Here is a 19,517-nt window from a genome sequence, read left to right as displayed (position 1 = left end):
TCTTAACCATGGTTAAAGGAAACCGAGTGAAGGCGTTTGACCAGCTGCATCGCCACCTCAGTGCGTGGGGCTGCCTTATTTCGGTGGGTGGACTTAGTGCAGCCGTACCGCCCTTCTCTCTCTTGCTTCTCTTTCAGGTTGGAGATACAGCTATCGCTTGAACTATCCGTCTCTCAGATCCAATCCCTTCTGCTGAATGCATTTTTCAGGGTTTTTCGTTGCGGTAAGTCTACTTGTTTGGCGGTGAAGCTGGTTCTGATCGATCTCTGGGTACCGATTTTGCATCTTACTGTTTTTTTTTTTAATTAATATATGGGTTTTTCTGGACTTTTCTCTTTTTCTTTCACTTTATTCGTGCCTTTTTTTTGCCCCTTCTTTTCACTGATTGGCTGTTTTTCATACCCTGGTTCTGTTTTTCTTGGAGCTGTGATTTCTGAACTGGGTAATTCCTTTTCCCTTCTTCTTTTTCTTCGGGGAATGTTGCCTGCCTAAGATGATGGGTATTTAATTTTTTGCGGGGTTCTGTTTTGCAAAACTTCTTATGTACTGCTCCTTCACTTGTTACACCTCGACTTACTGATATCTGTTTGGTAATTTTCACTTTTCAGTTCTGATTAAGCCTATTATTTTTTCACTAATGGTATTTCTTTTTCTGAGATTTATTTTCATTTCTCACCATGGTGGTCATGAATGTTTTATTTGATAAATTATCGTGTCTGGAGCTCTCATTGTTTGGATTTTGTTCACAGGGTGATTTGCTTGGATCGAAGTGGAAGTGGGAAGAAGTGATCTCGGGTCTAAAAAGGAATATGGTTGGGCCAGCGATCTCAGGCCAGTGATATGGTTGCAAGAGTTCCGCGTGATGGTCTGTTTTTCTTGGATGAATTGCCGTGATGATTTTGGAAATTCTGAGTCACTGGCGCATACCTTAGACAAGATTTTATCATACTGAAATACTAGTTAGCTTTAGCTTTTCTTTGCTGCATGGAATCCGTTAGACCCGCATAAACTGCTGGAACAAAATGGGAGGCCTTTGCTCGAAGCGATCTACTGTTGATAATTCTCCAGGTGGAAGTGTCCTGCGGCTCAATGGACACATGGAGAATGACTCCTTGACCTACAATTCTCTTGAATTTTCTTCAAATAAGCAAACTAAGATGGGAAGCGACATGAATAAGAAAATAGTAGAACCTTTTGCAGTGGTGGATAGGAATGCTCCTCGTGATGACAACAATAATCAGAATGAGACGGGTTCTGACCAACCAAAGTTATCTCGGGCTTTCTCACAGAAGTCTAGGTCAACAAAGTCAAAGCCCTCTGTGGCTGCAAAGATGGGTACAACTAAGGTAAGTTACTTCGGCCTTCAGTATCTTGTTCTTATTTTTAGTAAATAAAGATGGGAAATGCAACATCGACTAGGAATCACATGTCTCCAAAAACAAATAATTTTCATGTGATTGTATTCGCTTGATTATTTCGTGCATTTGGAATTCATGTGAGTTTATGGCATGGCTGCTGAAAGCTCAGGTGGGTCGGCCTTTGCTCGACTGTATTCGTTGGACTTCTAACATTTCTAGCATTAGGTTGTCATGTTTCCACAAAAGATGTTTCTCATTTATTGTTCTGCTTCATTAAGAATTTATTTAGAGTTCTTTTGCCTTTAATTTGTCTACTTCCTAGTGTATGGAGATCTGGTGTTCTGTGAGTTCTGTAGAGGTTAGATGAACCAACTTTGGTACCGAGCCAAGCAGAAAATAGTCACTGGGAAACATTACACACAGACGTACTTGTAGATGGAGAAAAATGGGTCTCATTCAATGGCTAGGACTGGACTGACATGAGGTTCCCCGACATAAATATAAAATGGGGGGCAGTTCAGTGAGTGTGAAGGTGACATCCCAAGTGATTAAATTATGTTTTTAAATCAAACATGGTTCTAGACATGGTTGTCAGTCCCGGAGGTTGGCTGCATCTAACTTTGCCTCTCTTGAGAGCGTTATTATATTTACAAGATTATCAAAAGTATTTTACTAAACAATTCCGTCATTCTTATTTGATCATTTCAAATTTTAAAAAGCAAAAAGTTTGACATGGAACAGAACTACTGATACATAAGGAACAAAGTATTTAATAGGAGAACATCGAAGCCATTAGGTATAATGCTAATGGATAAATTAGAGAACAAATGCACCTAGCCTATATTGACTTGAGTCCATATTCATTATTTAGTATATTTACATATATTTATAGATATGCATATACATGTATGATTTTGTTACCACATATCCTGCATTATAACAAAAAGATTCCCGTTTATCCTTGACGTTTAGTTTCTTGAAGTGGATATAACTATGCACAGGTTCAGCATAACATGTGTGACAGACAGTTCTGTGCTTACTAAAGTCCAATGAACAATTTCTTCCTGCTAATTTTGAGCTAATCCACTGACCTCACTAAAAGCGAAGTTTCCTGAGCTGCCAGGCCACCTGGTCTGTGATGGTAAAGATAAATATGTGAAAGTTTGGAATGACTGTTTGATCTGGTATGAAGTGATCGATGAATTTGACATTAGAACTGTTTTTCTGGTGTGGCTGCTTGCTATTGAGTTTATGGAATTTGTTTTAAAAGCTATGGTGAAAGTTCAGGAGATCAGTAATACTAAATTGTTTACCTAAAGCAGTGGGGCTTTGTTTTGCATATATAAGAGTAATTTAATTATTTTGTGAAGCTTGCAGTGCAATTAAAAATACGAAGCTTTATTCTGACTCCTGGATCCGAGGTTCTTGGTAGTCCAATAAAACCAATTGTGAGGCTGGACAAGTGATTTACTTGATCGGTCAGACTTCGAAAGTCTCTTATTATCTTTTCCTCACATTCATAACAATGTTAATCAAACTTGCGGATGGGAAACAAAGCCAATACGTTAATACTATCATGGATTGAATTTGGGTGTGCGTTCATGATACGGTCCCGAGTATGCCGACATGCTTCGACTGGAATTATTTACAGGAAACTTCACAGGGGAAGTTGTCCACTAGTAAACAGGGTATCTTGCACCAGGTTGGCATGTTTTAAGGATTAAAAGATGAACCAGTTTCATTGCCTTTCAAAGCCTTAACCTTCGACCGATCTAGTCTAGGATAACTAGCTTCTCTCATCTGCTATCGTTATTATGTATGATTAAGAATCGTCTTTCCTCTTCTGCTTAGGTAACGGGTAAGCGAAGTTCAGTTATTTATACAGTCCGAGGGTCCCGTATCCCGTATCCCGTAAATAGCAAGACTAGAAGTAGGCAGTGAGAGGATCTTTCTAATTCATAGAGTTGTTCCACTCCCTACATGTAGAGTACGAGACAGTGGAGGCTGCTAGTTGAGATATCGAGTAGCTTTCCTTTGATCATTCGGGGAAATGAAGGGAGCACTCAAAAGAAAGCGGACAGAAGAGGGAGTAGAAAGAAATCCCCCAGGAGCCCTTCTGGGTAAACACCTACAGGGTGAAAGACCAGTGGCGAGAGGAGCAGCCCGGGGCTGATCCAGACACGTACCTTGGAGGCACAGCATCCCTTCGAGTTGCGAAGCCATCCCCTTCTACTGTTTGGGTGCTTTGGTTTGAAGTATTTCTTTTTATTTGGTCTGGCTGATGTAGTGTTCAGAGATTAAAAAGGCTGCTTGCACAAAAAAATGTGTGCTGGTAAATGAAAGATATATGCTAAAGATTAAGGGGTGAGAATCAATTTGACAGTGAATATAGGTGAGATCTAGATGTGGTTCTGCTGTGAGTGAAAAAATGGCTTTTGACACTAATGTTAGGTTTCTTGAAATCTAGTCATTCTTCTCAGAGGTAAATGAGTATGCACAGAAAGCCATAGTGCTGGAGTTTGTTTGGTTCATCCAACCTAAGACTGGATGAAAAGTCGATACAGGAAACAATTTTTTTGCAAAAGATGCAGAAGGACGCATGGCTTCCCAAGAGCTGATGAGGCATGTAGGCCATATGACCTCTATGTTGTGCTTTCTCAAATACTAACTTTTTACTGTCTAATTGTGAGGACTTACTGATTTTGAGGATGGTCAGGTGTTAAAAATTAGACTAATCTTGTAGCACTTGTATTTGTACAGAATCACATCTTCAAATGATTTTGAAAATTACTTGAATAGTTTAGTTCTTTTTAAATTAAAAAAGTTGCGTGTTAAAACTTAAACTTGTAGGAGATGTGGCCTCTTTTCCGATTAAAACTATGCTGATGGCACGATCTACATATAGTCATGAAAAGTATAGTTTACAATCTAGAAGTTTGTTTCTTCTCTGGCTTGCTATAGTTTCTTAATTAGGTGTTACTCTTTTTTACTTATGTTTTAAACTAAATTTAGGCTTCTATGTAACTGCAAGAACATTTATGTTTGTGGTGGATGTTAATGTACCACCCATAACTGATGCATAACATCCAAATACCTATGATTGAGGGTTAGATTTCCATCTAGTTGATAATTGTTATTTCTGCCATGGCTTGCCTTCGTGATTCTGCTGTGTGTGGAGGCATAAATACTGCAGCAGCTCATGATTCTGCTGTGGGTGAAGGCAGAAAAATTGTTGCAGCTCATAAAATTTTGAACCCTGCCAGGTTTTCCAGTTCTCTGCCATGACAGACCACATATGGGCCCTTAAAAGACAGTAGGTAGCTTTAAGTTTGTCTTACCTTAGATTGATCCCTTGGTTAAGACCATTGTAGAAATTAAAACAATCAAATTTAGTAGTATGGTGTATTATTAGTTAATACTGTTCATATTTGAGACATTCGTATATCAGTGTTGTGGTATTTGGTTATTTTGTCTTACTAAATACTTAATAGTTCAATTGATACCAAAGGTTTTAGTATTTGGTTAGTCTGGCATAACCTGGTGAGATCCCCTGGAGTTTGCTCCATTTGTTTCTTCTAGCCTGCTTGACAGCTTTGTGTTGCAAAACAGGTTGCTGAAGTGAGTTCACTTCTTGGCCGGGCAGGAACAGTTGGATTTGGGAAGGCTGTGGAGGTGTTGGACACACTGGGAAGCAGCATGACAAACTTAAATCTAAGCAGTGGATTTGCCACTGGCATGACCACAAAAGGCAACAAAATTTCGATTTTGGCCTTTGAGGTTGCTAATACTATTGTTAAGGGTGCCAATCTCATGCAGTCCCTCTCGAAGGAAAACATTAAGCACCTCAAAGAATTTGTGCTTCCTTCTGAAGGTGTGCAACTTCTAGTTTCCAAAGATATGGACGAACTATTAAGGATTGCTGCTTCAGACAAGAGGTGGATTGCATTTCCTTTATGTTTGCACTTTTCAGTGAATTTTCCCCCTTGTAAGCTCACATATCTACTACTTTCTGTTCTTTGGTTTTTGCAGGGATGAGTTGAAAGTTTTCTCTGGAGAAGTAGTTCGTTTTGGGAATCGTTGTAGAGATCCTCAATGGCATAACTTGGAGCGCTACTTTGAAAAGTAACCACTGTGATTTTTGTAATTTTTATTTTAGTAATTATTTTTGTTTGTTTTTCTTTTGCTATTTTGAATGCACAGCGTTAACAAGCTCTGTTTCCTGCTGTTTATTTTTTTTATTTTTACAGATTTGGTTCAGAATCAGCCCCACAAAGGCAGCTGAAAGAAGAAGCTGAAGCAGTGATGCAACAATTGATGTCTCTAGTTCAATATACAGCTGTGGGTATTCTGCTTTTGGATAAACTTTGGGCCCTTCCTTCTCCTCAAATTTAACTGTTTAAGTGTTTGAGTATTTGTTCTGCTTGTTTTATTCAAGATCAGTGAGGTATACTATTTATAAAAAAAGAATGAAGAAGCAACATAGCAGAAAGCACTTAGATATGGTAAAAATAGACAAGAAAAGTAAGATTAGATTCTTGAGATAGTTTGACATGGTACATGTAGAATTATACTGTTGAGAAAGTTATTATTGTTGTTATTATTATTTGTGAATAATATTTGTGGGGATGTTATTAAAAAAGTGGTGATGAAGTTTGAGAAATTCAACCTGATGATATTGGAAAAAGCAAGATTATCCTCTCCCCATGTAGTTGGACAAATTCTGATAATGATGACAATGATTGTGACTTTTTTTTCTTGTTTAAACATAATGATGATAATGTGTTTTTTTTCACATGTTTAGCTTCAAGTTATTTGGACCAGCCAAATTACTGGTGATATCTGCTATTTCTTGTGGAATTGCAGGCTTTACTGCTTATGCTTGTATAATTATTCCCTTTCTTTTTCTTTTTTTCTTTTGAAATAAAGGATGTATAAACTATTAAATAAGAAGAAGGGTACAAAAAACCTAACGGGCCTTCCTCCACAAAAGGTGTTGGAGTGAAATACCTAACTTAGCCTGAATGTCTGCCAAATGATTGGCAAGTCTAGGAATGTGCTTCCAATTACAGTTTATAAAAGAAATTAAATTACAAATATCAAAATACATATGCCAATCCCGATACATATTCCCTTTGCTTTTATTACTGAGATTCTTGAATCTTATCATGCTTGAGGAATCGTAATATCCAAAAAAGGAAAAAAAATGAAAAATATTAGTTTAATGCCTGACGTAGCACTATTCATAAGATGATGCTGGTGTTTTTAATTTTGAGTTGATGTAAAGAAAGCTTTGGAGATTTCATGGACTTATTTGGTAGTATTTTTGTGCTTTTAGAATTATTCCCTATGTTTTTAGATTCTTGAATCTTGTTATACTTAAGAAGTCTTAGAACTCAAAAAAAAAAAAAAAAAACGAACTTCCTGAATCTTAGTATAATGCCTGACAAGTGAATGTATTAGAAACTTTCCAAAATGTGATGGCTTCATGAGCAATATTTTGAATGTAGATAGATCGATAGATTCAAAGATTCAAAGAATAACAAAGTTGAATGCTTCTTCTAGAGTATGGTTAACCTAGATTCTAACAACTTAGAAAACACAAAAATCTGAATTCAAGTTTAATGGATAAAACTTGAAAGACAGAAAGTAGAGTTTTTGCTGCTATTAGGAAAAATAGCAAACAGAGAATAAAACACCAAGGGATAAGTTTATCCAAAAGAGAACAAAAACCTGAACTTTATGCAATAGCAAAAGTGTGATTTCTGGGTTACATATGGGGGCCTTTTATAGGCAGACAAATCAACAAAATAGGAAACTCCTATTCACAGTAGAAATTAGACTCCAATTAGGATTTTCTAAATCTATTTCTACTTGCTGGAAAATAAACTCAAAACAGGAAAATTTTCTTACCTAAAGACTTACTAACTTTAGGCCACACTGATTTGAAAATAAAGACCTAACTTAAACAGGAAATTACCACTAGAAAAGACTTTCTGATTGAAGCTTTTAACCAAAAACAGTTAGTTGCTAAAAATAGCAAGTTACTTGTCTAATTAAATCTTCTAATTGCAGCATGCTTGAAATGGGAAATTGCAACTTAGAGAGTCATTCTGACTTAGGACTTCCTATTTTTGGAACTTGAACCCTAAATAGAAAGTTCAAGCCTCTTTAATTTGAATCTCATTTTTTCTTCTTCTTTCATAAACATGAGATATTATGGGGTGATATCTTGTCCTTAGATGTTTCTCAGCTAAATCTTCCACATTGGTATGTGCTGCATTAATGTTACGTTCTTTATCTGTGTGGCTATTTCAAGTCATTTGACTGGATACGGGCCTTAATTCTTTCCTGCTGTTGGCTGAGTTTGACTAGAACAGATGTCTCTCTATAATGACTCTGTTAAGATGCCAATATAGGAAAAAATATTTAAAGAGAAAATGGTACAACATATTTATTTGGCCAGTTTTAATGGCTGTTTCAAATTCTTTTGGTGTTTCAGATTGTGCTTGTATTTTGATCTCCACCTCCATATGTAAATTTTACTCAGGCCCTTCTAGTCAGCCAGTAAAAACCATGCAAGTTCTATTGGGCATATTGGCTGGAAGTTTATTGTGGGGATTTGATGTGAAGTCATTTCTTCTCAACTTTTGTAAGACTCTGGGGTATTGGTTAAATGCCCTTGATCGGGTTATCAACATATAAATGAAGATCAATGCTTCATTTGCTTTTGCAGGAGCTGTACCATGAGTTGCATGCCTTGGACCGATTTGAGCAAGATTATAAAAGGAAGCTTCAGGAAGAAGAAAATACAAATACTGCTCAGAGAGGTGAGCTTCTCTGCATTTGAACAGCTTTTTAGGCTTGTAATCACCATGATTTTGTATGAAATAAGTAATTAGGAAAAAGAATATTCTTACATATACTTTTCCAAATAAAAAATAAAAAAATCACACCTTATCATTGATTCTACTACCTTGGGGTCTGCCTTTTTTAATTTGTAGGAGACAGCCTTGCAATTTTGAGAACAGAGTTAAAAAGCCAAAGGAAACATGTGAGAAGCCTGAAGAAAAAATCTCTGTGGTCCAAGATTTTGGAAGAGGTAATGGACTGGTGCCTGCTGTAACTCTTTGCTTTCCTTTAAGCTGTCAATTTCCAGCTATGCTTCTGAAGTTCTCTCCTAAACCCTAGTTACTGACTACTCATTCACTTTGTCAATATTCAATATTCAGTTGTGCCTTAAAGAAGAAGACAGTAAATGTCAAGACCCCAAATTCTTTGAGCAAATTGTCTGGATTAATGGGGAGCTTGTCTGGAAAAGAGGTAGAGGGGAGAAGAGAAAAGACAGAAAACAGAGAGAAAAGATAGGAAAGTGAGAGGCATGTCTAGAAAAGAGAGTTGGTTGAGGAGAAAAAATAGAGCTTGTATGTCCTGAGGAGGGAGTTGAGAAGAAGAAATAGGGTTTGTCCAAGCATTCCCACATGTTCATTAAGCATTCATTAAGTTGGAGATTACATAAGAGTTTTAATATGAAAATAAAAATGAACTTTTATCTATTAGAACAACTTAATTGCCTACTCTTAAATTTACTCTTAAAAGAAAACTCAAAAATAGAAACTTAATGAACTCCAAACTAACTAGGACAATGCTAACTTTTTCCTAGTTGTTTGGCTTCAGTTCTACTCCTAACCTCTTGATTCGTTTAATCCTCTAGTAAAGCCTAATGACCCTTGACCTTCTTACACTACTTTTGACTCAGTTCCTCTTAATTAACTACTTTTTACAACTGAGTATTAACAATGCATCACTCCATGTAGTGCAGGTCATGGAAAAGCTTGTAGACATTGCCCATTTCTTACATCTAGAGATTCATGATGCCTTTGGCAGTGCAGGTATCTGTATAAAACTTTAACTACTTTTTATATGCCTTTACGTTTGAAAGATAATTTTTATATGCCTTACTATACATCTTTCCATATTTATATGTTTGTACTCATCAGAGTATTTTAACAGAAAATATTGAACCACCAAAAAGCATGCTAAACATCTTTATTCACTGTTTATTGCAGATGCTAGTGATAAACCAGTGAAGCAAAATCAACAAAGACTGGGGCCTGCTGGTCTTGCATTACATTATGCAAATATCATCACTCAAATTGACACTCTTGTAAGTTCAAGATTTTGCTCAATGCATTGTATTGCTGAATTTGATCGGTTGTCTCTGATATTTTTGGAGGAATGTGGTACTGTTTTTTAAGGAGGTGAATAAATTGGCACTTGCTATTTGAGCATTATCCATGTTTGTACCATTACAAACATGGCTGAATGTGCATTTTGAACTCTGTTGACTGCTGACATGGCTTTTAGCTCTATGTCTACTTCTATGAGTCCTATGGCGTTGGCAGTTTACTCTTTTCTGCAACTCAGTTACTTTAACTGCATATCTTTACGATCTGTTTACTCTGCTGGGTGCAATTTCTTGATCTATTCATCTATCAAGCCTATGGCATTGGTAGTGTCCTCATTTCTGTGTCTCAGTGACCTCATACTACATATTTATGATCTCATTACTCCTTTGGAGTATTACACTATAAAATCTTCAACATCATTTGAACTTGAGAATTGCTTGTCCATGTAAATAATCTCTTGCTTTACAGTTTGGTTTGGTTTCGGCTTAATTTTCAACATTTTGGTTTTTACAGATCTCCTTATTTTGTGGATTTTTTGTGTTTTTTACTTTCCTCTGTATATATGTGTTGTGTGTTTTTTTATGCTTGATGGAGCATATGTTCAGGTATCTCGGTCAAGTTCTGTGCCTCCAAATACAAGGGACACATTATACCAAGGGCTTCCGCCAAGTATAAAGTCGGCTTTACGATCAAAGTTACAATCATTTCAAGTCAAAGAAGAGGTATTTTCATGACGCACTCCAAAGAATGAGTACAAATTCTCTTCCTTTTATTCTTGAATTTGAATTGACTAGTCTGCTGTTTTCCAATTTTCATGTACCTGCAGATGACCGTCCAACAGATCAAAGTTGAGATGGAAAGAACTTTGCAATGGCTTGTTCCAATTGCCACTAACACAACCAAGTAATATACATTTCTACATGCTTCCTTGTTTCAATGTGAAAGTTATTTGATAACTTTGACTAATGGACACAATCTAAACTTTTTTGTCTGAACTAGGGCGCATCATGGGTTCGGTTGGGTTGGAGAGTGGGCAAACACTGGGTAAGCAAACTGTCCAATGCCTTCGACCTTTTTGCTTTTACTATTTGCAAACAATCGATAACCAACAACTTTGTTACTCATCACAATCTTTAGGTTAAAAAAGTCCTGAAATGAAATTTTAGATCTGTCTCATTCTTCAATAAAAAACATCTTTTCAGGTCTGAGGTTAACCGGAAACCAGCTGGGCCAAGTGACTTATTGAAGATAGAGACACTGCATCATGCTGAGAAGGAGAAGACAGAAGCCTACATTCTAGAACTGGTGGTTTGGCTTCACCATCTTGTAAGCCAATCTAGAGCCCTGGGCAATGGGGGTCTCAAATCTCCAATTAAATCCCCACTCCGCTCTCCCAATCAGAGAACTCCTCTGGTGTCATCGCCTGTTGACCAGCCCAATACCACATCTCCAATTCTAACATTGGAAGACCGGGAGATGTTACGAGATGTGAATTTTCGGAAGTTGACCCCTGGAATAAGTAAAAGCCAAGAATTTGACACAGTAAAGAGCCGTTTGTGTAAGGATAATAGGCTTAGTAAGAGCAGCAGCCACTCTCCTACCGGTGGAAACAAGAAAGAGTTATTTGGTACCAGAAGACCTTCATCTGTACCCGTTATAGATTTTGTCATTGACAGGATCAAGGCCTTAGATGTCATAGACAGGGTGGACACCCTAAGAAGTTTGTGAAGTGCCATGGGGTGTTTCTGTGAGATAATTACATGAGTAGCCCGAAACAACGGAATGGGATGTAGTGAAGATACCCAAGGCTGGATGGATCTATGAGATATGGGCATGGGTGAGGGCCATGAGATTTTGTAAAAAAAGTTGAAGAAGGGGTATTTTTGTAAAGTGATAGAGGTGGAGTGGGGTGATTTTGTATTATACAACGGGATGTATTTGTTTGCCAAGGTGGGAGATGATTGGGTTCATTCAGGAGGATGCCATTGTTTCTACTCTCTACCACATATGTATGTACAAGATATGTAGTGATCTGCTTAATAATTCAAGTCAATGTTCTTTTGAGTTCCCATTCTTCCGTTTCACAGTGTTTTTTTTTCTTCCAGACAGGTCAAGACACGACTTACAGAAATGAAGCTGTAAAAGGCTAGCAAATGGAAGCTGAACCGGCTATTTATATTGATATAAAAAAAGGAACAGGGATTCATGATATGGGGAATTCACCTCCCCTTGTTTGGATGGAACTAATCCAGGTGCTTCTCTAAAAGGACCTGCAAATAATTCATTTTCCCATCATTCAAGACTTTTAATTCATTCATAGGTTAGCAGATAGATCCTAAAGCACTAAACGCATGGGGCCAAATTTCCCAAAATCCTCCAAGCTCACAGATAAACAGTACCCAATGTGATTCCCACCTTTTTTGTTTCGGGGTGTTAAGACCGTCAGGAACAGGAATCCTTACGCACGTTTTAATCTCACCGTCTCAGCAATTTTCCTTTCAGTAATTTGGTTAACATCTCACCCACTCCCATAAGTAAATTCCATTTAGATGATCACAAAAATGCAAACCAGCAAGAACAAAGCGACAAAGAGTCACGAGATCGCAGAAAAGAAGCCCAAAAAGCCTGAAGTGTCATCCATCAGTAATGCAAGACATGGACATGGTACTCAACGACGGCATCCCCAGTAGGGGGGTCGATCCAGACGGTGTGCGCCTGCGCGTACCCTCGAGCCCACCGGAACAGTCCCGTGCCGCCGATCACCGGCATCTCCCGCACGTCCGACAAGATGGCGTTCCTCCCCATTATGCTCAGCGAGCTGCCGTTGTATTTCCCTGAAACGAAGGCGAAATTCATGACCATCAGCAGCCCTAAGTCGTGCTGCGACGCCAAGGAGTAAAATCCCTGGGCTCTTCCGACCAGCTTCGACGTGGGTTCCGGCCCTTCGGTTAATGGGTCGTCGATCATGAATGTGGAGCCGAACCCCATGGTCGTCTTGTTCGATATGATGGGTACCGCGGAGGGGTTGCGACCGCTGAGAATGTCGTGGAAGTAGAAGTGGAGATGGCTGAGCTTTTCTTTTCTAGCCCCGAAAAACGAATGAAGGCCCTTGTTTGAACGGCCGCCGTGTGGTTTTCCGGCACCGGTGACGACGGAAAGGCAGAGGGGAGAGAATACAAGGAGGAAGAGAACCGCAGTGGAGGAGCTTCCCATCTTACCAAAAGATGAAAAAACACTAATAGATGCAGAGGAGGATCGGAGGTCGTAGTGGTGGAGAGAGAATCTGATGCAGTAGAATGAATTGTGAAGCGCTCTCCTCCTGTTAGCCCTCTTTATAAAAAGGAGAAATTTGGGTGTGACGTAAAGGAAAAGTAGGAGAGGCAAACATCAATGGACGACATTATCATCACTGTTTTTTTTCGGCTTTTAAACTCCGTGATAGTGTGATAAACTCCAAGTCTGAACCTTCGTTACTTAAGGTAAGTCCTCCTTCTATCTTTCGTTAGAACGAGACCCATTATCGAATGATTGAAGTTGCTCTTTACGTGTACTCCATCTTTCATGAATGGGTTAGTTTAATTAGATTTAAAAAACGTAAGGGTGGATTCATAAACTCAATTGAAGTGAAAACTATGACAACATAAATAATAGGACATCGTGTTTTTTTCATCTCCAAAGTTGGCCGCAAGATTGCAATAAGGATAATAACTTGTTGCTATCTCTATTGTAGAAATCCAACAAAGATTTAGCCAAATTTGAGATTTAAGGTGTTAGGAGGGATTGAGTTTTTGGTGGTTTTAGGATCTGAAGCTCCAGATTAACGTTGGCGAAAATTTTGCTAACAAAAAGGTTAAAAAAAAAAAACTAGAATCTTTTGTCAAAGGAATATTTTATCTTTTTTGCAAACAAAACCTTTTGTCGGCATTGGTGTATTTAACGTCATTTGTTAGTGAAATTTTCTATCGAGAGGTGCCGAACCTCATGGCCGTCTTATTTGATACGATGGTCACCAGAGAGGGGTTGCGTGATATGTGTCACGTCACATACACCAGGCCACGAAGACCATTAACAGTTGTTTAATTATCTGTACATAGGTGTTCATGTTTGTTTAGTTATTTGTTAGTGGGTGTTGATCAGCAACAGTTGTATTTTCGTTAGTTGTATGGTTATATAAAACCTGAATGATTTCAATAATATATATATATATGGATTTGATTCTCAAACAACTTCTTCTTACCTCTACTCCTTTTTTATCCTAAATTTCTCGTATTAGTGGTATCAGAGCGGTTACACCACCTGGGAAGATATTCCATTTTGTGACCTCTCGTCCGTCGTTGAAGAAAGAGTTCTTCTTCCTCTATCGCAGCAAACCTTCTTTTGTCCTTTCAGTCTCTCTGTCTCTATATGCCATGAAATATTTTTCCACTATGTCCTTCTCTTCTTCTTTTCTGTGGACTCTACCCCGAAAATCAATTTCTTTCCTTCCGTCCTTCCCATCTCTATCTCTTGCCGAGAAGAAAGCTCGCAATCAGAGTCACCACATACCTTCATCAATGCTGCCATTACAGTTGTCGGGACTTGAGCTGCACCACCGAAGCCGTCATCGCCGCCGACGGAACCAAAAATTGAGAATTTCGTCATTGCCGTCGACGGTATCGGAATCAAGAATTTAGGGATGAAAAAAATTCCCGTTCTCTCTTGTTATTGCCATTGCGGAGTCGACAAAACTTCCTCTTGAGCTTTCTGAAACCCAGAAACACGAGCCGCAAATTTTCAAAAAAATCGACGAAAGCTTCCTTCCGAATTTTTTGAAACCCAGAAATACCAACTCGTCCCAACGAAAGCTTCCTCCCGAGTTTCCCGAAACCTAGAAACACAAGCCGAAAATTTTTTCAACGAAAGCTTCCCCCCGAGTTTCCAGAAACCCACAAACACGAGCCGAAAATTTTCAAAAAAACAAAAAAACGACGAAAGCTTCTTTCCGAATTTTCCAAAACCCAGAAATATCGACTCGTCCCGACGAAAGATTCCTCTCGAGTTTCCCGAAAAATAAAAATAAATCAGAGCCCTTTGTTTATCGTTGTCGTCTGCCGTTAAGTCACAGAATTCCGAACCGCAGTGTCGCTAATTGAGATTCTCCCACAGGAAAACTGGTTCCGATGATGGACACTCGCGGCAAAACGAATGCAGAATTCCGCAATGAGGTCAACAAAATCTTAGCACGACACGAGTCCAATTTCGATCAGGTGAACATAGCTTTACAAGTGGTGTTAACAGAGCTCCAAGCTCTTCGAACCTTCCATAGCCAAAACACTAGTCCTTCCGAAACCAATCCAATTGCACGTGACGAATCTTCACATCAACATACTTCTCATTCTAACACTATAAATGACCACTCCCATCAACACCTCAAGTTGTCCTTCCCAAAGTTCAACGGAGATGACTCCACCAGATGGATTTACAAGGCAGAACAATACTTTGAATTCAAAAACATTCTACCAGAACTACAAGTTCAGTTAGCCTCCTTCCATTTAGAAGACATCGCCCTGCAATGGAATAGGTGGTTGACGAAATTTCGCGAACCCTTAACATGGGATGAGTTCACCAAGGCTGTACAACTTCGATTTGGTCCAACCGACTACAAGGACCCGTCAGAAGCTCTGAATCGCCTTAAAGAAACCACAAGCGTAGTAGCTTATCAAGAAGTTTTTAAAAGGCTTTCCCACCAAGTGGACGGCCTGCCCGAAAGGTTCCTAATTGGTTGTTTTATTGCAGGACTCCGAGACGACATTCGCATAGACGTTAAAATTAAACAACCTAGAACCTTGGTAGATACAATAGGAGTGGCTCGGTTAATCGAGGCACGCAACCAGCTGCAGAGGCGACCAAACCTCCAACTACTTTCCCAACCAACTTTTGAAACACTAAAGGTCTCATCCAACCCAATAGCTGGTGTGCTAGGACCTCCACCAACCCAGCGCATAAACCAAAGCTTCAATACTCAACCAGCAACCTTCCGCCAAATCACCAACCAAGAGGCACGAGAACGTCGAGAGAAGGGGCTATGCTATTATTGTAACGAGAAGTTCGTTCCAGGCTCGTTGCGAACGACCGCAATTATTTATGATTGAGGATTCACCCCATACGGGCATCAAGGATGTTGAGGACGATCGATCAGAACTAGACCCTCCATGAAGCTCGCCCAACGTTACTTTGTTCCATACAAAGTCATTGAGAAAGTTGGTCTGGTGGCTTATAAACTAGCTTAAGGACAATGATATGTGCTACGTCACATGCACCAGACCATAAAGACCATTATGTTTAGTTATCTTAACGTAGATGTTCATGTTTGTTAAGTTATTTGTTAGTGGGTGTTGATCAACAGTAGTTATATTTTTGTTAGTTGTATGGCTATATCAAACAGCTTTCTCCTTATCCTAAATTCCATTGCGCCGCGCCCACTGAGAGTGTTTTACTGTCAAATGGACAGAAGTCGTGAACGAAGGGCTGTTAATAGTACCAGTGACGAAAGGAGATAGCAGAGAATCAAGTTCTCGTTTTTCTTTTATCTTCTTCTTCATCTTTTGTTTCTGCAGAGAATCAAGCAGCTTCACGTCGCTTTGTTTTTTTGAGACGGGGATTCTTGTTTAGTAATTTTTTTCCTGTTAATCATATAAGTAGTTTGAAGATAGGCAGCAGTAACTTAGAGATTCTTTAAATACGGCAAAAACGACTAAGATTCAACTATTATGATACAATAGGATGACGGATGAATATTCTTAGGAGCATTATAATGGCCGGCAAAAGATCCCTCTCCCAGTTTTTATAGAAAATCAGTGCAAACAACTGACAAAGCATTAGTTAAGCAGGAAACCCCATCAATGCCAAACAAATGGGTTTCTGAACTAAATACAGAGCATGAAGCAGACTGATTCAGAAAAGCATCAGAACTTCCACTTTTGCTTGCAACGAAGAAATTTAATCCTTGTGATCTATGACATCTTGGTTAAATAAGGAATGAATTAATACAAAGGAATTAGGAATCCTTGTCAGAGCTACTTAAAAATGATTTCAATTCTGCAATCTGATTAACTAATTCAGGGTGATAATCGATCTAATTCAGAGTAGCTCCCAACAGAAAAGAACAAAGCCGGAAGAATCCAAAAGGTTAGCAGTAGAATTATAGTCTTCACCATCAATAGATTTTTGTTTCTTCTTTCTGTTGCCATTGTTCTTTTAGCTTTTTGTTTCTGCTTTTACATTGCAGTTGCTGCTACACATATCTTAGCAAGCTTTCTCAATTCCTATTTAAACGGAAGCCTCTAGGGAAATGCTTTTATCTTCCTAAGCCATTTCTTTCCGTCACATTCAAGCTACTTCTGAAAGACACAAGAAGCACAGAGAGAGAGAGATCTCCTTTAATTCTTCAAGTTTTTTCGTAATGGTATAGTTGTTCATGTCTTCGCATTGTACCAATATTTGCTTTGATTTTGATATATTGTTGATTGTTATAGGATTCCGCTATAATATTTGTCTTCGACAGGATAAAGATAACGATCACGAATTCCGAAAAGGGAGCGAAGAAAGTGCAACCAGTCACACTGTAGATGGTTTTGTAGATTACAGGGGACACCCTGCAAATAAACTCAATCATGGAGGAGTCAAGCCAGCCATCTTCGTCTTAGGTATGCTCGGAAACCAACTTAAGATTCACCATGAGTATTCATTTTCTTTTAAGATTTCTTATCGAGTCTGAATAACGAACTGCTGCTAAATTATTTTCTTTGACCATGAAGGATTGGTTGCACTAGAGAGCATGGTTTTCATTGGAACAGCGGTGAATCTGGTTACTTACCTCTATCTCGACATGCACTACGGCGTCTCAGACGCTGCTAATGTGCTCACCAATTTCATGGGCACCACCTTCTTACTCTCCTTAGTTGGAGGCTTCATCTCTGATGCATACCTTACCAGAATTAAAACAATTCTCGTCTTCGGCACCATCGAGTTCTTTGTGAGTCTTTAATTCTTTCCGAAAACTACAGTTTTCAACTCGAGAGAGATTGATTCAGTTTGGAAGATTAATCACTAGCCAGTACTGTTTTCTGAATGTCTGCTATTGAAAAGGGTTTGTTGCTGCTGACCATCCAAGCTCATGACAAGTCACTGCAACCGCCTCTGTGCATGGTATTCGACCCAACAGCTCACTGCCCTCATATCCGAGGTCAGAAGGCTGCTGTGCTATTCTCAGGGCTCTACTTGACTGCACTCGGTTCAGGGGGTGTGAAGGCGACCATGCCCACCTTAGGAGCAGACCAGTTCGACGAAAATGACCCAAAAGAACGAAAACTCATCTCCACCTTCTTTAATTTCTACCTCTTCGCTGCTGCATTTGGATCTTCTCTTGGTGTCACCTTCTTGGTTTGGATTCAGAACAACAAGGGATGGGATAAAGCCTTCGCCATCTCCTCTGCTTTGATCCTTCTAGGTCTCATCGTCGTTTCACTCGGCTACACTTGCTACCGCAACAAGATACCCACGGGTAGTCCCCTCACCAAAATCCTCCAAGTCCTCGTTGCGGCTTTCAAGAACAGGAAGCTTCATCTTCCCGACGGTGAATCGGGTCTTTTTGAGAAGAAAAGTGCAGACAATCTCCCTCATACCAACCAATTCAAGTTCTTGGACAAAGCTGCCGTTGTCTCTCCCAACAATGCCGCTGCTAAAACTGGTTGGCAAGTCTGCACTGTAACAAGAGTGGAGGAAGTGAAGATCTTGATCCGAATGGCTCCCATCTTCGCAAGCACTATTTTGATGAACACATGCCTTGCCCAGCTACAGACTTTCTCCGTTCAACAGGGGACCACCATGGACAAGAGTCTGGGCAAGTTCGACATTCCCCCGGCTTCCCTCCCCATAATCCCCACCGCATTTTTGGTCATCCTCGTACCGATCTACGACAAGCTCTTCGTTCCCTTCGCCAGAAGGTTGACCGGTCACGAAACTGGCCTAACCCAACTACAGAGAGTCGGAGTTGGTCTGGTTCTGGCTACAGTGTCCATGTCCACTGCCGCCATTGTTGAAATCAAGCGCAAAGACGTCGCCGAGGATCACAACCTTGTCTTGGCCAACCCCCTGGTTACACCAATACCCATGAGCGTCTTCATGTTGAGCTTCCAGTATTTCATATTCGGGATCGCCGATCTCTTCACCTTTGTGGGGCTGCTGGAGTTCTTCTACAGTCAAGCGCCGATGGGTTTTCGGTCTCTTGGGACTGCATTTTCTTGGTGCACCTTTGCTTTAGGTTACTACTTCAGCTCGGTGCTGGTGAACGTGGTGAACTCTGCGACGAAAAACTCGACTGCTAGCAGAGGTTGGCTGAAAGGGAACAACATCAACACCAACCACTTGGATCTGTTCTACTGGACTTTGGCCCTTCTCAACGTCGTTAACTTCATCAATTATTTGTTTTGGGCTAAGTGGTACAAGTACAGGGGAATGGGGAGCACAGGCACGGAAGGAACGAAGCTCACTTCCTCTGTGACTGCGAAAAATACAGATTCATCGTCCCCAGAGGATGGGAAATGATGTATTTGATACTTTGATCAGTAAAGGAAGTTGTTGAATTTGAACTTCTTCTGTTTGTTCAGTGAAGAAAACTCCGTATATTTACCGATTTTATTTTTTATTATAGATTACCTTTTTTTCTTGTACTTCTCCCTCTAAAAATAAAGATCTTTTAATGTGAAAACCTCAATTCTCTTTTTTCAATTATTTTCTAACATAATTTTTACCATGCTCGTTGGTTTTTCCTATTATTTATGTTGGAGTAGTTGAAACTCATTTTTCTATCCATTTTTTTGTTGAAACAAAATGAATTGAGATTAAAATTTTCTGTTTACATGGTTAAATTTGACTAAGAGACAACGTTTGGATGCTTTTCAAATCAAACTCCTCAAGCTCGCCTTATTAGAAA

At 39.3% G+C, this 19,517-nt stretch overlaps 3 protein-coding genes across 4 annotated transcripts; 2 read left to right on the top strand and 1 right to left on the bottom strand.

The window, feature by feature from the left end:
- Positions 1 to 95: 95 nt before the first annotated feature.
- LOC137960597 (protein PSK SIMULATOR 1-like) lies at positions 96 to 11,861 on the top strand. Of its 2 annotated transcripts, XR_011114191.1 has the most exons (14): positions 96 to 223; positions 750 to 1,346; positions 4,968 to 5,293; positions 5,388 to 5,480; positions 5,606 to 5,696; positions 8,092 to 8,185; positions 8,360 to 8,457; positions 9,178 to 9,247; positions 9,425 to 9,522; positions 10,150 to 10,266; positions 10,371 to 10,447; positions 10,544 to 10,588; positions 10,747 to 11,553; positions 11,650 to 11,861. XR_011114191.1 is itself a non-coding variant. In XM_068808248.1 (13 exons), the coding sequence occupies exons 2-13, from the start codon at positions 1,023 to 1,025 to the stop codon at positions 11,270 to 11,272; spliced, it is 1,959 nt and encodes a 652-aa protein (XP_068664349.1). In that variant the 5' UTR covers positions 96 to 223; positions 750 to 1,022; the 3' UTR covers positions 11,273 to 11,615. The 2 variants fall into 2 exon arrangements, 1 of the variants encoding a protein (XP_068664349.1); XM_068808248.1 differs by lacking the exon at positions 11,650 to 11,861 and having other exon boundaries at positions 10,747 to 11,615.
- Positions 11,862 to 11,928: 67 nt separating this feature from the next.
- LOC137960600 (dirigent protein 22-like) lies at positions 11,929 to 12,936 on the bottom strand. Its single transcript, XM_068808252.1, has one exon. The coding sequence runs from the start codon at positions 12,755 to 12,757 to the stop codon at positions 12,185 to 12,187; it is 573 nt and encodes a 190-aa protein (XP_068664353.1). The 5' UTR covers positions 12,758 to 12,936; the 3' UTR covers positions 11,929 to 12,184.
- A 1,770-nt stretch (positions 12,937 to 14,706) lies between these two features.
- LOC137958696 (protein NRT1/ PTR FAMILY 4.5-like) lies at positions 14,707 to 19,129 on the top strand. Its single transcript, XM_068805791.1, has 6 exons — positions 14,707 to 15,629; positions 16,646 to 16,711; positions 16,812 to 16,974; positions 17,088 to 17,229; positions 17,341 to 17,558; positions 17,672 to 19,129. The coding sequence occupies exons 1-6, from the start codon at positions 14,707 to 14,709 to the stop codon at positions 19,127 to 19,129; spliced, it is 2,970 nt and encodes a 989-aa protein (XP_068661892.1).
- The last annotated feature ends 388 nt before the right edge of the window (positions 19,130 to 19,517 follow it).

Source organism: Aristolochia californica, unplaced genomic scaffold, assembly GCF_029961685.1.
Source record: "Aristolochia californica isolate CCGP_79_NKW_82.1479 unplaced genomic scaffold, dmAriCali1.0.hap1 SCAF_3, whole genome shotgun sequence".
In the NCBI taxonomy this organism is placed as follows: Eukaryota; Viridiplantae; Streptophyta; class Magnoliopsida; order Piperales; family Aristolochiaceae; genus Aristolochia; species Aristolochia californica.
Note: the sequence above shows the minus strand (reverse complement) of the source record. Positions and strands in the feature narration are given on the sequence as shown.